This window comes from Pelecanus crispus, chromosome 3 (genome assembly GCF_030463565.1).
Source record: "Pelecanus crispus isolate bPelCri1 chromosome 3, bPelCri1.pri, whole genome shotgun sequence".
Taxonomy (NCBI): Eukaryota; Metazoa; Chordata; class Aves; order Pelecaniformes; family Pelecanidae; genus Pelecanus; species Pelecanus crispus.
In genome coordinates, this window is record NC_134645.1 from 62,756,266 (window position 1) to 62,771,791 (window position 15,526).

The 15,526-nt window shown below is 42.2% G+C and overlaps 1 protein-coding gene across 3 annotated transcripts in view; it reads left to right on the plus strand.

Annotated features, from left to right (window-relative positions):
- Nucleotides 1-15,526, plus strand: part of ARID1B (AT-rich interaction domain 1B) — a 333,749-nt gene that overhangs the window by 230,289 nt on the left and 87,934 nt on the right. For all 3 annotated transcript variants that reach the window (XM_075706646.1, XM_075706644.1, XM_075706645.1), the window contains one exon: nucleotides 2,120-2,363. In XM_075706646.1, the coding sequence (XP_075562761.1) occupies nucleotides 2,120-2,363 (244 nt within the window). The remainder of the gene's footprint in view (nucleotides 1-2,119; nucleotides 2,364-15,526) is intronic.

The window sequence follows — 15,526 nt, forward strand, 5'->3', positions numbered from 1 at the left end:
TTTCTATATCTTCTATCAGTTGGGTGCCTATCTGGTTTTTTATGCAGAATTTGTATTTCTTTAGAATAGGCTCTATTCTGCTACATTCAGTTTTCAGGGGTTTATTATATGCTTTTCAGCAGCATTTGTTTTATCAGCACTTCCTGCAGCATTTGTTACACATCACAACAGCAGTGATTTAATTCCATTTAGAAGAATACCATATTATGTATGGCAAAGCAGTAATTGCTTACCTGTTTGCCGAATACATTCTACTGTGAAAATTCTTTAGTGTTGCTCTATACAGTATCAAACGGCGTTATATCTTGTTTACATTTTCTACAGTTAATAGTTTCGAAAAAGAAACAATGAAAATAGTTTATTGCCCATTTCACAATCAAATTTCCATTTGTAGGGATTTAGAAGTCTACTCTTGAGTTAATGCAGAGTCCACACACAGACTGACGTTTCAAACTTAATTTTTGATTTTCATATGCCTCATGAAATACACGTACAATTTTGTGCTTGTCAGAAAAAGCAAAACTAACCTGTGGTGAGGGTTGTGCTTGAAGTATTTGTGGAAGTTTGTGGGAAATAAGGTCTGCGAGGTGTCTTGCAGAGAGCTAAGTCGGGTGGGTTGTATTTGCTACCTTTATGCATGAGGTGGCTTCTAATGAATGTTATTGGTGTTTAAATTGTTAATCCTACTCTTGCCATGCCTTGGAAGACTGACTGTATCTGTCTCTTAGGGGAGACTGGCTGTGAGCCTCCCTCGTAAGGGAGGCAGTCAGCATCAGGCAGGACTCTAAATACACCACTTTGCATTTTGTCCAAGTTCTGTAACTTCTACAAATAACTTTATTTTTTGCTACGAAAATTAGGCAGCAGTAAGGCTTTGCTTCCTGAGCTCTTTGCTCAGGCATAGCCCAGTTCTTTTTGTGCTTCTCGGCTGACAGGTCCTGTTGTCTACGGTGCAACCACTTGCATGAGCCAGACAAGTGGAGTCGGTATCAACCAAAGTAACACACTCTGTCATCCCAGTTACTGGAAGCCTCAAGGGTCATTTAATGACCTATTTCATATGTGAGGTAGCTCTCTGCCTCTTGTTTGCACCTTAATTCGTGAATGGAAGTAGTAACATGCTCCTTAACTAGTGCCTTGCCAATAGTCACAGAAGCGCAGCTATCTTTGCGCTTTGCAGTTTGTATGAGATTTTTCTGTGATGCTTAGTCATTAACATTTTTCCTGGCAGTTAAGGGGCATGCACTGGCTTTGTCACAGCGTTCTTGTTTTTTCATATCTGATTTTACAATGATTGAAAAAAACAAGTTACTCCCACAGATCCAAAGATGAGTCTAACTCCCGTGTTACAGCTTTAGGGAATATGCCCAGCAATTCGTAGTTACAATTCAGATGTGCTTTGACCTACGTAGGAAATTTCTCATTGAAAATGCAGCAGTTATGAACTGAAATGGAACAACTGTTTAGCGGTGTACTCAAATGAAATTGAAGAGAAACTGTGAGTTGTTCACTGGTATTTGACGGAAATACAGAAGCAGCCTTCCTTGCTCCTGGGTGGCCAGTGGGTCCTGCGCTGCTGCTGAGGGCAGGGCCTCTTCTTGTGTCTCTTCTGCAAGGTGAAGGAGCTGCATGCGAGTGTTGGAAGGGCTGCATATTTTACACCCTTCTTCTCTCGTTTTGCTGATGGTTTAAAGAGTGACATGTATAAGCTGCGATTGTAACGGTAGCAAACCCCAAAATTAAATACTGTGTGAAAGTGAAACTGATGTATCATTTTCATTAGTTTTAGTATGCTCAGGCAGAATTTGGGGGATTAATTTTGAAAGCTTAATCCAGATGGAAAAGGTTAAATTCAATGTTGAGTGAATTTGGTTCCAATTCGTTTGTTGCCCTTGCTTGTTCTTCTTCTCAAAAGAATTAGAGATTAAGTGGAGAATTGTATGTACTATCCTCATTTTCTGCCATCATTTAACTACATGAACCAACGTTACAGACAACCTCTCGGTTATCTGCTGCAATAAGTAAACAAATGGACCTCGTCACCGTGCCAGCTCTCGAGTCCTGTGGCCTGAGTATTAGTTCATACGACTACTTACGTTCTTTTTATCTTTATTCTCAGGATTTATCTGGATCCATTGACGACTTGCCGACTGGAACCGAAGCAACCCTGAGCTCAGCCGTTAGCGCATCAGGCTCTACGAGCAGCCAAGGGGAGCAGAGCAACCCTGCACAGTCTCCGTTCTCCCCTCATGCTTCTCCACATCTCTCTGGCATCCCCGGGGGCCCATCGCCTTCCCCTGTAGGCTCTCCCGTTGGAAGCAACCAGTCGAGATCTGGTCCCATTTCTCCAGCGAGTATTCCAGGTAAGTTTGTTCCAACACACAGAATTAAACCGATGGAGAGGTTTATTAAATAAATACTGCTGTATTCCAAATTCTTTTTTTTTTCCTGAGAATCCTGCGTTTTCAGGTCCTTTTTCTGAAGGAAAAAAAAAACCCAAAACAAACAAAAAAAACCCCAAAAAAACACCCATACTTAAAACAGGGGGTAAATTCCGTCTACGCTTCAGGTGCCAAGCCCTCAGAGTGCTTAAAATTCTGAACTTGACTCCACATATTGATAAATGTCTTCATCATTGACCAATGTGAATACTTGATTGTAATTTTTGTATTTGGTTCGTGTGTCATCTCTCTCTCACATATTCCTCTCTGTTGTTTACAGGGTCCCTTTTTGGTTTTTACTGTGTATTTTTCTTGGGTTTGGCTCTTGGACTTGTATGGTGGTTTCAGACCTGCAGGATGAGGCAGAGATTTTCCAACCCTGCATTGTGATAATGTTATTTTGGACATGAGTACAGAATATTGTATGAGATATTTCTTAATATGTGCAAAGGTCAACAAGTTACTAGGAATCCAGCCCCACCAGTAATAATTGAAATGCCAGTGGCATGCCTGTTGCTTGCTCTCTTGTGCCACATAGACTATGACACACAGTCATTCATGTACTTTGAGAAATTTGTGGAAATTTGTTAAGATACCCAGAATAAAAAAGAAGGCATGCATTAATTCCAGTTCTTACCTTGTCCCCACCCATCTGGCATGTTACTTGCAGGGGGTCAGGCAGCAGTGTGTACTTGGTATTTCAGATGAGTTTATTCTCTTTCTGATGCTCAAGTTTTTGATTATTTTCTGACATTTTGAATACTAGGGGAATTCCTAAGAGTAGGAGAGTGCTGACATTACCCAAGGGATAACATCAGTTGCTGACAAAACCACGAAAAAATCAACATGGGGCTCAGTTAAAAGAAACAAAAGCAGTGATGCCTTTTCATTAGATGTGCTGTAAACCAAATGCAGGTTAAAATTCAGTGAGTAGCGTGTGTTCCGGTATTCAATACAAAGGTATCTGTGTAAAATGTACGTGCTTGTTTGTATGCAGAGGTTAAACTAGATAAGCAAAGGGGACCAAGCTCAGTGCATGCAGGAATGTTGCGTACTAAATGTGCCTGGAGCGTGTTGAGCCCTGATGCTGCGTGTGTGCCCTGCACTTACTTCTTCCCTCTCCAGCCACTCTGACCGGCAGCACGTGCTCAGGTGGGGCAGGAATAGTGGGGACCGCAGCAGGACCGGAGTATTTGCATTATGTGCGGTATGGTAGCTTTGTGTTTGTGGCACATTTCCCAGTACGTGGTGCAGAAGCCTGTCCCTGTTGTTGAGTGAAGCCAGGTAGTCCACCTAGCTGGAAAGGTAACATTTTGCCATAGATTCGGCCAAGTAAATGGTCTGGCATTTTAGCAGCCTGATTGGTTTTAAACTAAAGGAGGGTTGATTTAGAGTGGATATAAGGAAGAAATTTTTTACAATGAGGGTGGTGAGGCACTGGAACAGGTTGCCCAGAGAGGTAGTGGAGGCCCCATCCCTGGCAACATTGAAGGTCAGGTTGGACGGGGCTCTGAGCAACCTGATCTGGTTAAAGCTGTCCCTGCTCATGGCAGGGGGACTGGGCTAGATGACCTCTAAACGTCCCTTCCAACCCAAAGCATTCTATGATTCTACAGATAGGGAAAGAACGTTGTGACATTGAAAATACCTTTATTGTAGCCATGATAGATAAGGATGGGAACGGGACAATGTGTAGGGAGGGGAAAGCAGTAACTTTCATGAAACCAATTGATCCCTGCAGGGTAAAAATAGAAGGGGTGTGGGCCCAAAGGTCAGGGTCAGAGTCACTTCATCACTTCAGCTGAGCCCAAAAGCTCATTTTTGTGCCTGGCCTAGTGAAAAGTATTGCCTCTTCATACAAACCATGCCATCATTTTGCATGGTGGTTTTCTGGTCTGCTGCGGTAACACAAAAGCAACTCTTCCTCAGGAAGCATTTTTATGAATGGCGCTAAATCAAAATGGCCCGCCGCTGTTTCCCTGGCGTGGGCGAGCTCCTGGTCTCTGCAGCTCTTTTGCTAAAGGTGAACTCCCAGGAGTGAGCTAATGCAGCACTTTCTGGAGGGGAGCTGGGCAGCGGTGGTAGCATTGCTCCTGCTGCTGCTGCTGCTGCCGCTGCCGCTGCCGCCGCCGCCGCCGCTGCCGCGTTTCTCAAGCTACAAAATGACACGAGCAAGGCTGCTATTTAAAACCCTGTGACTAGTGGGACACTGCCAGTTGCTGGGGCTTTCAAGCCGTATGAATTAGACTGTGCTTTCACCTAAGTGTATTCCCACCATTGTGCTTCATTACTAGGACTTTGGTAGCTTTTTTCATCAGCCATATTCATGAGACCCTATGAAGAAGTAATACAGAGCTTGTTTGCATTTCTGTGGCTGTTTGCAACATTCAGGTTGTGGCTGTTTTTAAACATAGATTGTGTAGTACAGCGTCTCGCCTTTAATAATTTTGTTCGCTGCTATTTTCCTTTCCGTTCTCACCCTACCCTTGTTTGTTCTGACCTCATTCCTCTCCTATTACCTCCTGCGATGTTGTGCCACAGCTTCTCCATGTGACATAGATTGGCTCTTTCAATCATTCTCTCTCCAGCAAGTCATTGTAAAATGAGCAGCTGTTGTGTTGCTGATAGCTATGGCTAGGGAAAGCCAAGATGTTGCAGGGGGTTCTTGGTGGGAAGGCCGTTAAAATAAAGGTGTTGCTTTCCCAGGGTTTACTGGAAGAGAAGCATCCTTTTCCCAGTGCCTCCTTCCTTGCACCGAAATTGAAGACTAATTTAACATCAAAAGGGCAGACAAACAAACAGCCCCCTATTAAACCTCCCAAATGGCTGATTCTCTTCCACTGCCTGTTTAAGCTGTCTCCCCACCCCACCGCAAGCCTGCAGCCCCGCATTGCTTTCTGCCGCACGCCGTGAATTTCACGGGAATGGACTGGCACAGGCAGCACTGACATTGGCACGTCCCTAGCTCAGTGGGCATTTCCTTCCTGTGCTCTGAAATACTGGATGGATATTTTGTGTGGTAAGTGGCACACACATATACAGTCTTTGTTTCCATTCGCATTACTGGAATAGACCAGGGAGATTAACCCCTAAGAGTAGAAAAAGCAACTTCAGTGGGTTTTGTTCAGAAATACGGTTTTCTCTGAAAATGGTAACACTTCGTGTTCAGACGCCCATTCATTACAGGACTGAAATCCTACTCTTTTATGATTTTTAGGGATTCAAAATGGCATTCTGATTTCCTGTTAAGTAGGTCATTATTCTGCTTTGCCAGAAATCCTGATCTCTTTATTTTGTGGCCATCTTCATAATTAGGGTACGTGTTCTTCCAAAGAATGAGATGTGATGCCCTGCGCTGCTTTGGGTCTTGAACTGTGCCTGATTCAACCCTAAACCATTAGTGGAAGCTGACGCAGCACATCATCAAAATGTACTGCTGTTGCCAGAAGATTTAGTGGCTGTTAATTTCACTTTTCTCTGTTTTTTTTTTTTCTCTTTCCCTCCTGCTCCAACCATTCCAATTTACTAACAAAGCAAAAATGTAAATAAGCTAAAGTCCCCATTCTCCCCCCTATCCCCAATTTTGATCTCACTGGCCAAAGGCTTTTGTCAGCTCTTTCTCCCTTGCATTGTAAGCAGCAAAAATTTTTAATATTAAGAGTTCTGTGGAAGATTGCTGATAGGCCAGGAATCCCTTAACCCATGATGGACAAGCAGATTTTGTACGAGTTAATAGATTCTATTATTTTTAAACCTCTGCAGCAATTTTTATCTGTATAGAAGAGAAGGGTATGCTATACTAATGATGAATAGCAAATGCCATCTTTAGAAATATGTAAAAGTATTTTTTTTCACATAGATCAGTATTTTGACTTGCGCTTTTAATACATTATATTTACTTTCTGAACAAGCAAGCTTATTTTCACTCTGTTAAGCATCAACTGCATTGTTGTTTTTATTACAATGGTATTGATGTCTTCTTTCACCAAGGAGGTCAGATACAGCTGGAGTTACAATTTTCAGGAAGAAATCCATGTGCGGATACTCTCACTTAGGAATGTTATTGCCAGTCATCTTAATTTATGCTAACCAGTGGTCAGCACCTTCCTCTGATTAAAAAGACCCCAAATTTTTAATTCTGATAATTATATGAGTCAATGGATGTGTTCCATTCAGTGATCAACTCTACTCTCTGCAAACCTGGAGATCTTCCCCTTTGGTATTGATCAGCTAGCTAGCTTGAAATCCAGGACCCGTCAGAATTACAGCTAGCACTCCAGGCAAAAAAGGAGCAAGAAGGGAATGGGATGCCCAGAGAGAGCTGGAACAGGAAATCTTGCCTTGGTGTGCATGTTAGTGAATGTGTGGATAGACTAGAGTGAGTAAAATGCTGAGAGAAGGAAAAAATGAGCAATAGTCTATCGTAGTCCAAAAGGACATTTTAATGCAAAAATCTGAATGCGAGTGATGCTTGCTTTCAAGCCTTATAAAAGGAGAAGCCTAAGAGTTGGACTGTTTCCAGAAGTGGCTGCAGTAAGACAAGCCAATCGGGCAGATCTTGTTTTAAACAAGAATTTGGAAAAATCTTTTGCTTGGGGTTGAGCTATTCCACATGCTTACTCCATTGACCACCACTACTGGTATGTTATACAGCATGGACTCTTTTCAAACATTATTTGAGGGAGAGAGAACTACAATATGAAAATTAATTTGTAATACTGTATTTTTCTTTTAAGTTTTACAGATAGCCTAAAATAATTACAAAACAAGAAAGGGGATTATATCCTTGTAAAATGGATATGGTCCCCCTGTCTAGAAAGATTATTTTAACACATCTATCAATATTTCCCCCTTGGCTTATCCGGAGGCAAAAATCTTGCAACAGCTTGTTGCAAGGAAGATGCATGCTGTTCATTGGCATCCGGACCAGAAAAAAACAAAACACAAAATGCCATTGACGTAGCTATGTTCTTAATCACTGCTAGTGCACAAAACATCTATTCAGCAGTTTTGCAAATCTAGAATGCTTACAAATGAAATACGTGAATGTTTCACATAGCAGTAGTTTAAAACCCTTTCTTTTGAAGGGTTTGAACAACATTTAGAGTTTTTCTGTCTTTTGACAAGAAGAAAAATAAGCAAATTGTAAGGCGCTCTAGCTTGAGGCATTGCTTCTAGCATATGGGGCATCTAACCTGTGATACCTATTAGAATTCAGCCCAGGTCACAACTGATGAATAATCTGTCATCTCAAGGCTTCGTGAAATAACTAAATAGTCTCATCTAGTTTCTTGAGGAGCGCCTGTGTTACAAAAGGCACTATCAGATCTGCTATCATACTCGCAGTCTGGATGGAGAGATCAGGGAGGTGTCCTTCTCTGCAGAGGTGGTCTTCCCAGAACAGGTGCAGGAGATGAACTGAGACAGAGACACTCTGTTTGAGTTCCTCCTGTTAGGTTTTCCTGACGACAGAGGGTTTCATATTGCAGCGCCATCAACCTGCTGTTTTTCATCAGCTCTAAGTTAAGCGTCAGATAGAAACCAGTAAAGCACCAAAACCAGCATGCCCTGGGTGGTTATTTTTTAGGGGTAGTTTTTGGTTTTTAGTTTTAAGTGGTTTCAGTTGCTTACTATCTGGTTTATCCATGTTCGTATTTCACGGTCACACATTCCAGTTTCGGTGTTTAATTGCTGTGTAAGCCAGTGACGAACATTTCTGCCCCATGGACCGAACACCTTGCAGGGTCCCGGGAGCACAGCGCCGAGGGTCGTCCAGCACCCTGCAAAGGCTTCACATAATCCTCCCCCAGACGGCCAGATCAGTAGCGCTCACGTCCCCATAGCTGTGCTCTGCCCCGTACCTGGTTTGTCCTCTTTGTTGATTCCCGCCAGGCCGGTTTTCACCATCCTGGCAATTGCCGAATGGCCAGCGCGGCGCGGCATCTGCTGCTGTGCGCGCCGTGGCAGCACGCGTATGTCAAGCCACTTCTTGTAGCTCTGTGAGTCATCGGTAGCCCCGTGCTGGTACAAATCCACCTAAAGTATGACGGCTGTTGAAATCCAATTAAAATCTTTGCATAACTATGCATGTGCTCTGGTTCACGTAACAGAATTCAAACATACTTAACCACAGCTGCCAAGATTTGACAGGTATGTTTGTTGTTAGTTTTAGATGTATACTTTAAGGCCACCCTTGGATGATTATTGTTTATGTTTAATCATTAACCTGTGCATTTCTTTCTAACTTTTTGCTCAACCCACTTACGTTTTTGTCAAGAAATTTAATACAGCATATATTTGGTTTTGAACGTTTGGGGTTTTATTATTCTGTCATTATTTGGCTACACAAGCATAGATTCTCTTTCTTTCTTTCTGTTGCCAAATATGGCATTAATTTGTGTATTATCATAAATTAAAAGGTTGTCTTTCACTCCCTCGTCCTTTGCAATACTAAGCAGTGATTGATGAGCTTTTCCCAAGTCTCTCACATTTCCATCAGTATGTTTTTGTTGTTGTTGACAGATGGTTGTTATACCTAGATAAAACAGAGCATAAATGTCATAAGAGGTTTGGTTTCTGTGATGGGATAGGCTGTTGCAGTTTTGAGTTTTTCAGTGGGCTGTGTATCACTGCCATTAGAGATATTTAAAGCGGCCTTCATGCTTCATAGTTAGTGTCAGACTTGACTAGACAGATACGTGGTGTGCCCCTCCTTAGAAGAAGGAACCTGAACAACTGCAAATACGGCTTGAATTAATTCTGGGACAGCTAGAAAATAGCCATTTAGCCTCAAATGAAGAACATTTTCACTACCTCCAGATAGTATTTTTTTAAAAAAATTAATGAAAAGCACGATACTCTCTCTCTTCCTTAGGGACAGAATTCATGCAGGTTGAGCTGCGTCTTGAAAGATTCAAAAAGCCCTTTGACAGCATCGCTCCGTAGGTAGATATGGAAGTCAAATTGCAAAGTGGGGTTTTAGAAAGCAAACACAAAAGAACAACTTACTCTGGCAGCGAGCTTTTCTGTTTGTTCCCCATCTCCAGATAACAGTGGACTCAAATTATTGTGATGTGTTGATTGATTGCAGCCGTTAAGTTTCTTAGTAATCAGTTTCATCACTTATTCTCAATTCACGCTTGCACCTTTGATTTCTTTTCCACAACAGGGTGATGTGGGTTGTCGTTGACTAATGAAGAACAGAATTGGTTTCGGCGTGAGACAAACGGAATGCCGACACCAATCCCAAAATGCATTAATCTTTAATAATCCACATCTGCATGTTTATAAATGATATAACCAGGGGTTGCTAACGTTGATACTCCCCCTTCCAAACAGAAGCTGACATACAAGTTGGCGTTTGCAAACTGCATGGGAGGCACGTGGCTGCGCGTAGTGTGTGTGACCTTGCGGAGGGAGCTCGCCGGATGAAAGTTCTCAGTTGATTAAAAATACATGAAGAATTGCGCCGCTTCTGCACCGGTCTTTGGAGCTTATCGTTGTTGGGCGAGATGAAATATGGCATGATAGATCTTGTCTTCAGGATGATCAGACCCACCAAATGGTGTTTGGAAGCGGGTTTGCCTCAAGGTGCTTTTATCCTTTATGCATTCAACTTGCCCTTTCCTCCCCCATCCCTAAGAACCATTGAGACCAGGGCTGTGTAATATGCAATATGTCACAATAAGAAAAAACAGATTATCTCAGAGGTTTTTCCTTTTGAGGATAGTATTAATGAGAGCACATACATTTTGCTACTAAAATGCCCGTTAATCACAGGCACTGGACTAGTATGAGAAGTAGCAGGTAGGACTAGCAAAATAGTTCATTGCCACATATCAGTGCTGCTCCAATTTCCACCTGCTTGCCTGAACTTGAGAGAGTCGGGAGGAGCAGGGAGGAGTGAAACTCCATCGCTGCTGCTCTTTCCAGTTAATGCCACCTGGTGATGAATATTTATTCTGAGCAATTCTTACATGTAGCTGGATCAAGGGAAAAGGAATGTGGATAAGAAACAGCAATTTCAGTTCACATTCACCCTTTCTTTGGTATCTTGCATGTTTTCACACTGCAAATATTATAAATGAGAGTTGATACATGGTTTTGTTAGAATTTGGCAATGTTAAAATTAGGAGTTAAAGTTATTATTAGGTGGCAAATACTAGAAGTGTATGTCTGTTGCATTTGTTGTGCTTCTCAGGCTCGTAAAAACAGTAGACACGATGAGGAACAGCTTAGAGAAAAACTCTCCTCATAGTTATAAATGCAGTCTAGAGAATGAGCATTGATAACGAAAAATTCTTTCTTTGGAACTTGGATTAACTCCCTAAATGGAATTCTGAAGTTTTAAGTTTGAGGTGTGTGGCAGGGTAGGTTTCATTTCTGGAAGGAAGGAATGAGCCAAATATAAGGAAGAAATACTACCCTGTCTTTTGTTCAGAGCTTTTAGATATTTAGCGCTTGCATCAATTATGATTTTATAATCTGGTTAATTGGCATTTTCTAAAGGAATTGAGAATGTTTTTTCTCTAGCTGAAGCATATGCTTTTTGCATTAACAAACATAATGTCGTGTCCCAAGTAATTCTGAATTACTAAATCCATGCAGCCCTTTGCAATCTTCTACTTCAGTCTAAATGCAAGTAAAACTGTCATTTTTATGAAAGGCTTAAAAGGACAGAGTGAAAAAATACAGTATGATTACAGGGTTTGGATTGTTCCCTAAAGAACATAGACACTTTTTTCCAACGGTTTGCACAAATTTAAGAAAATATAATTTACGAAATCTAAAAGCAATTCAGAGGCCCTGTAGAGGTGTGAGAGAAAGCGCTGGGCAAGCTGCAGACGCAGCCTCTCCCGAACCCTCTCATCCCAATTCACACCATCGCTTTGGAGGGACACGGTGACACAGAGTGCAAAACATGTGGAGGGGTGGTTAAATGAGACTTCAGAGGGGAAAAAAAAAAAATGAAGCCAGTGGCTGAGCTTTGAAGAGGTCTGTCTAGTGCAGAGCAGCGAGCGAGTGGGGAAGAAAGGAGCAAGCGCCTCATCTAAGCTTTCTCCTGGGGACCCAGGTGGACAAATTGGCAACCCTGTTCACAGCCCTCCTCCCCCCTCTCCTTTGTAGCGTAAGAACTGCTAATCGGATCCATGCTGCTGCAACTGTGGTTAGTTATTAACAGAATAAAAGCAGATTTCTTCAAAAGAACGGGTTGGGGAAAACGGCTATACAAAATTGCAAGGTTGTTAGAATCTTAAATGCACAGCAGTCGGTTTTTCCCTATTCTGAATTAGGCGATGAATACGGCCTTTCATCTGTCACTGTGCCCGTTTCTTCAGAAGGCAGCCAAACATTAAGCTTCTCAAACAAAAAAAAAAAAAAAAAAATTGTTTGAAAGAGGAAAAATATTGGGGAGCAGGAAGAATAGGAAAATGAGAACGAGAAATCAGGTTTTGTTTTTATTAATTTGGCCTGGTGAGAGAAATACGAGCTTGCCTGCTCTATTCAGTTCCTGCGTGCCAGCCGCTGCAAGCCACCATTTCTGAATGCGGGGATTAGAAAAGATTTAACTGGTTGCTATCCTGGGCTGCGCCATTCTGGATCGGCCTCCAGCAGAAATACCCTGGGCTGGGAACTCTTCCTGAGCTTAATGAAAATAATGCATTAAACAAATGCAGAGTTAGGCAGAGGTGAAAGCAGAAAGAATTTGATCCCGCAAAATGAAACTTCTCATAACTGTAAAGTGAAATTGCAGGTCTGGGGTGGGTGTTACTGAGGATAGAGAAGCAGTGATCCCTAGATTTAGACCAAAGTATGCCTTTGATTATATAAATAAATAGAGGATGCATCCTTAATTTTAGGAGCTCTAGTGCCTTCCTGGTTTGCAGCAGGATTTTGAAATTTGTAGGAGAGGAATAGTCCTCAGGCAGACAGGTGCTTGCTGTGGCCTACTGGAAATCCATTCATTATTCGGGTGAGTCGCAGCCTTTTGAAGATTTCTGTTGAGAGCTTGCTTTGGGCTTGTTGCCAGAATCTCGGGAAAAAATGGTGTGGTGCTGTGGTGCTTCACTTCGGGCCAAACGCAGAGGTGACTTCTGGATGGAGCGTGGATGAAACAGACCCTCTTGCAGTGGCTGCTGCTCTCCCTTCCCCTCTCGAACAAAGCGAGCTTTGGCCTTGGGGGGGCAATATGTTTGCTTTCCTGCCCCTTGCCACTCAGCCCGTTGTCAGTTTAGGCAGTACTAACAATTATTATCACTTCATACTCCTGAGTATTTGGTAAAAGTCTTCATACCTCACTCAGAGGTTACACAGCCTGGGAACAAAACTTGGATGTCTAATTTAGCAGACCCCAATTTTAGCTACTTAATTCTTTTTTTAAAGAAGTCCATATTATAATGAATTATTCTGTAGTGAGGGTGACATTTGCATGGTGTTCCATAAGTAATACCTTGGGACTACACGCTGAATAATGAGGATGAAACAAAATATTGAATAGCTACCTCATCCTGTCAATGTCAACTTCGCTTTGAATTAAATGTTATATCATGTCAAACAACTAGCTTCTGGTCATGAAATGAAGATGTTTACGCTCTTGTATGCGTGCGGAGAAAAGTCAGAGCTAGGGTTCTGCAGGGCACCTTAGCTCAGTGTTGCATTTTTTAATGGTGATTTGAGAGCAATTTAGCACTTGGGTTACAGTGACATCTCTGGAACTTGCTCACAACCCAGTCCTTGATATGGTAAATGTAACACAAATATGAAAAAGAAGATGGAGCGTAACTTGCAAGAATTAATAGTCTGAGAATTATATACTTTGATGAGAAGTGGTTTTTTACCTTTTGTTGATTTTACATGGATTGAGTGATACTCATGTATGTTAGGGAATCTTGGTGTCTTTGGAGCACGATGCATTTGTTTTAAGAGGTAATACGGAAAATCAAGGCCAGGCCCAGCAGCAACCTTGATAACTTTTTGTAATGTGGAGCATTCATAAGTCTGGCTTAAGTTGATAGCCCTCCTGTTTACAGACGCTGCAGCGGACAAATCGGCTGCTTGCAATCTCACCTTCAGCAAGCCACCCAGACAGCCACCGAAAGCATCCCAAGGTGGGAGGGCTCCGGGCTTGGTCCCGAGCTCCCGGGTCAGAGAGGTGGAAATGGTCTCGGTGAGCAGGCGGCAGTGCATTACCAGCATTGCTGTTGCTAGCAAGGGGCTATTAGCTGCAGCGTGGTGCTGAGCAGAGCCAGAAGGTTTGGTTTGAGCGCGCCTGACTCTGCGTATCCCCCCCCAGAGCAGTTCAGCGGGGCCACGGCTGCTGTATCTGAAAAGGGTCCTCATGTCACTGGCCTGTTAAAGCATCTGTGCTCAGGTTACTGTATGGATGCGAGGAAGGTTTTAATATTTTGCACATCTTAATTGGGGGGGGGTATGCAGGCAACCCTTGCTTTTCACTCCGATGAATAAGTAATTTAAAAAATACTGTCGATACAACAGGAGGCTTAGCTACAATGCATAAATTAAGGAAGAAAATAATCTTTATTCTTAAGGGGTCATAGGCTTTGTAAGATGAAAGAGATAACACAAACCACATGACCAGTTTCCCTTTATGCTACCCATAGAAAAATTTCTTTCCTTTGAGGTCATTTGCACCTCATGTCTAATTTCCTGAAAAGCTCATTTAAAACAATCCCAGATAGAAGCCTATTTATGATCTTTCATTTCTGATATAGGGATCTGAGGCCCAAAATGTCCCTTCTGGTCTGTGAGCCTTTACTGTCACATAGACTGTGTGATATAATCCCATTATTTTATCGGATTTCATCTTAATCACTATGTTTCCTGGACCTCATTATTCCTAAAAGGAAGTTGTTTCAAATTCCAATAATGGTTTGATTATCATCCTAAACATCGTGTTCTTTTTCCTCCCTGATATTTAGCCGCAAATATATTTTTAAAAAGAAGTCATGAAATCAGAGCTTTAGTTTTTGCCATGCCAAATAATACTCGCTCTTCCAGCCTCCTGGCACGTCATGCTGGTAGCTGGTCTTGGCTCCCATTCCAGTTAGCATTAGGCTTTCTGGTTTTGTCGGTGTGAAGGCTCACCAGTGACACATCAGCAATGGCGCTATGTTTCCTTACCTATATTGGAAACAATTCTCCTAATTCATGCTAATAATAAATTTGTTTGATTCAGGGTGACATCAGGTGGTTAGTTATAACCGTTCGTAGGTTATAACCATTTGTAGGTCAACAAATATGGTCAGATTTTCCTTTCTTTTCCTCTCCCATTTCTAGCTGATAACCTTACAGCTCTTCAGTTAGAAAAGGCCTATTTCTGGTCTGTGAGTATAAATGTTTGCATTTTTGTTACTCCAACCCAAAAGGTGGTCCAGTTTCTTAGATAGTATTTTGATCGTCTTCTTGTATTGACTAGTATTCCCTACTTGGTAATCAGCCAATGTCATTAATCCAGTCCTAGCTCTTAATTCCTAAATTAGGTTGAGAATTGTCCCAAAGACAACCCACAAGATCTTTTAACTTCTGCCTTTCCTCCAGCCTAACGTTCTCCTTTCAACACAGGCTGTGATCAGTCCCCCACCCTCCTGTTTCCCAGTTCTTCACGCATCTTAAAATTCCTGTGCCAATGTCCCTCCTTCCCTCCTTAACTAGTAATTTCCCAGGGGGAACCTGTTATCACTGAAGTGCTTTCTTAATTCAATTGTTCAGGCACAATTCTGTGAGGTGTTGTCCAACAGGTACAGAGTACCGCTGCTGAGCATCCTCCAGTGTCATTACAGTGATGGGAGCAGAGAGCCCTCGGCATGTTTCGCAACGTTACTGATTTGGGCTGTTAATTCATCGTAAGGACCCCTCCTCAAGCAGGATGTCAAAGGTCTGCTCTTTCTTGCTATGTTGGCTCTAAGGAATTTACTTTTTACACTTTAACTGCAGATTTCATGGCTCTAGTGATAATGCAATCGCCATTTAGTAGTTTTCTCAATCCATCTTTTCCAAAGGTGCAGTGCAGCCTCTCCCAACTCTGTTTCAAGCATAGATTTTAAAAGTGTCATGTAAAATGTTTA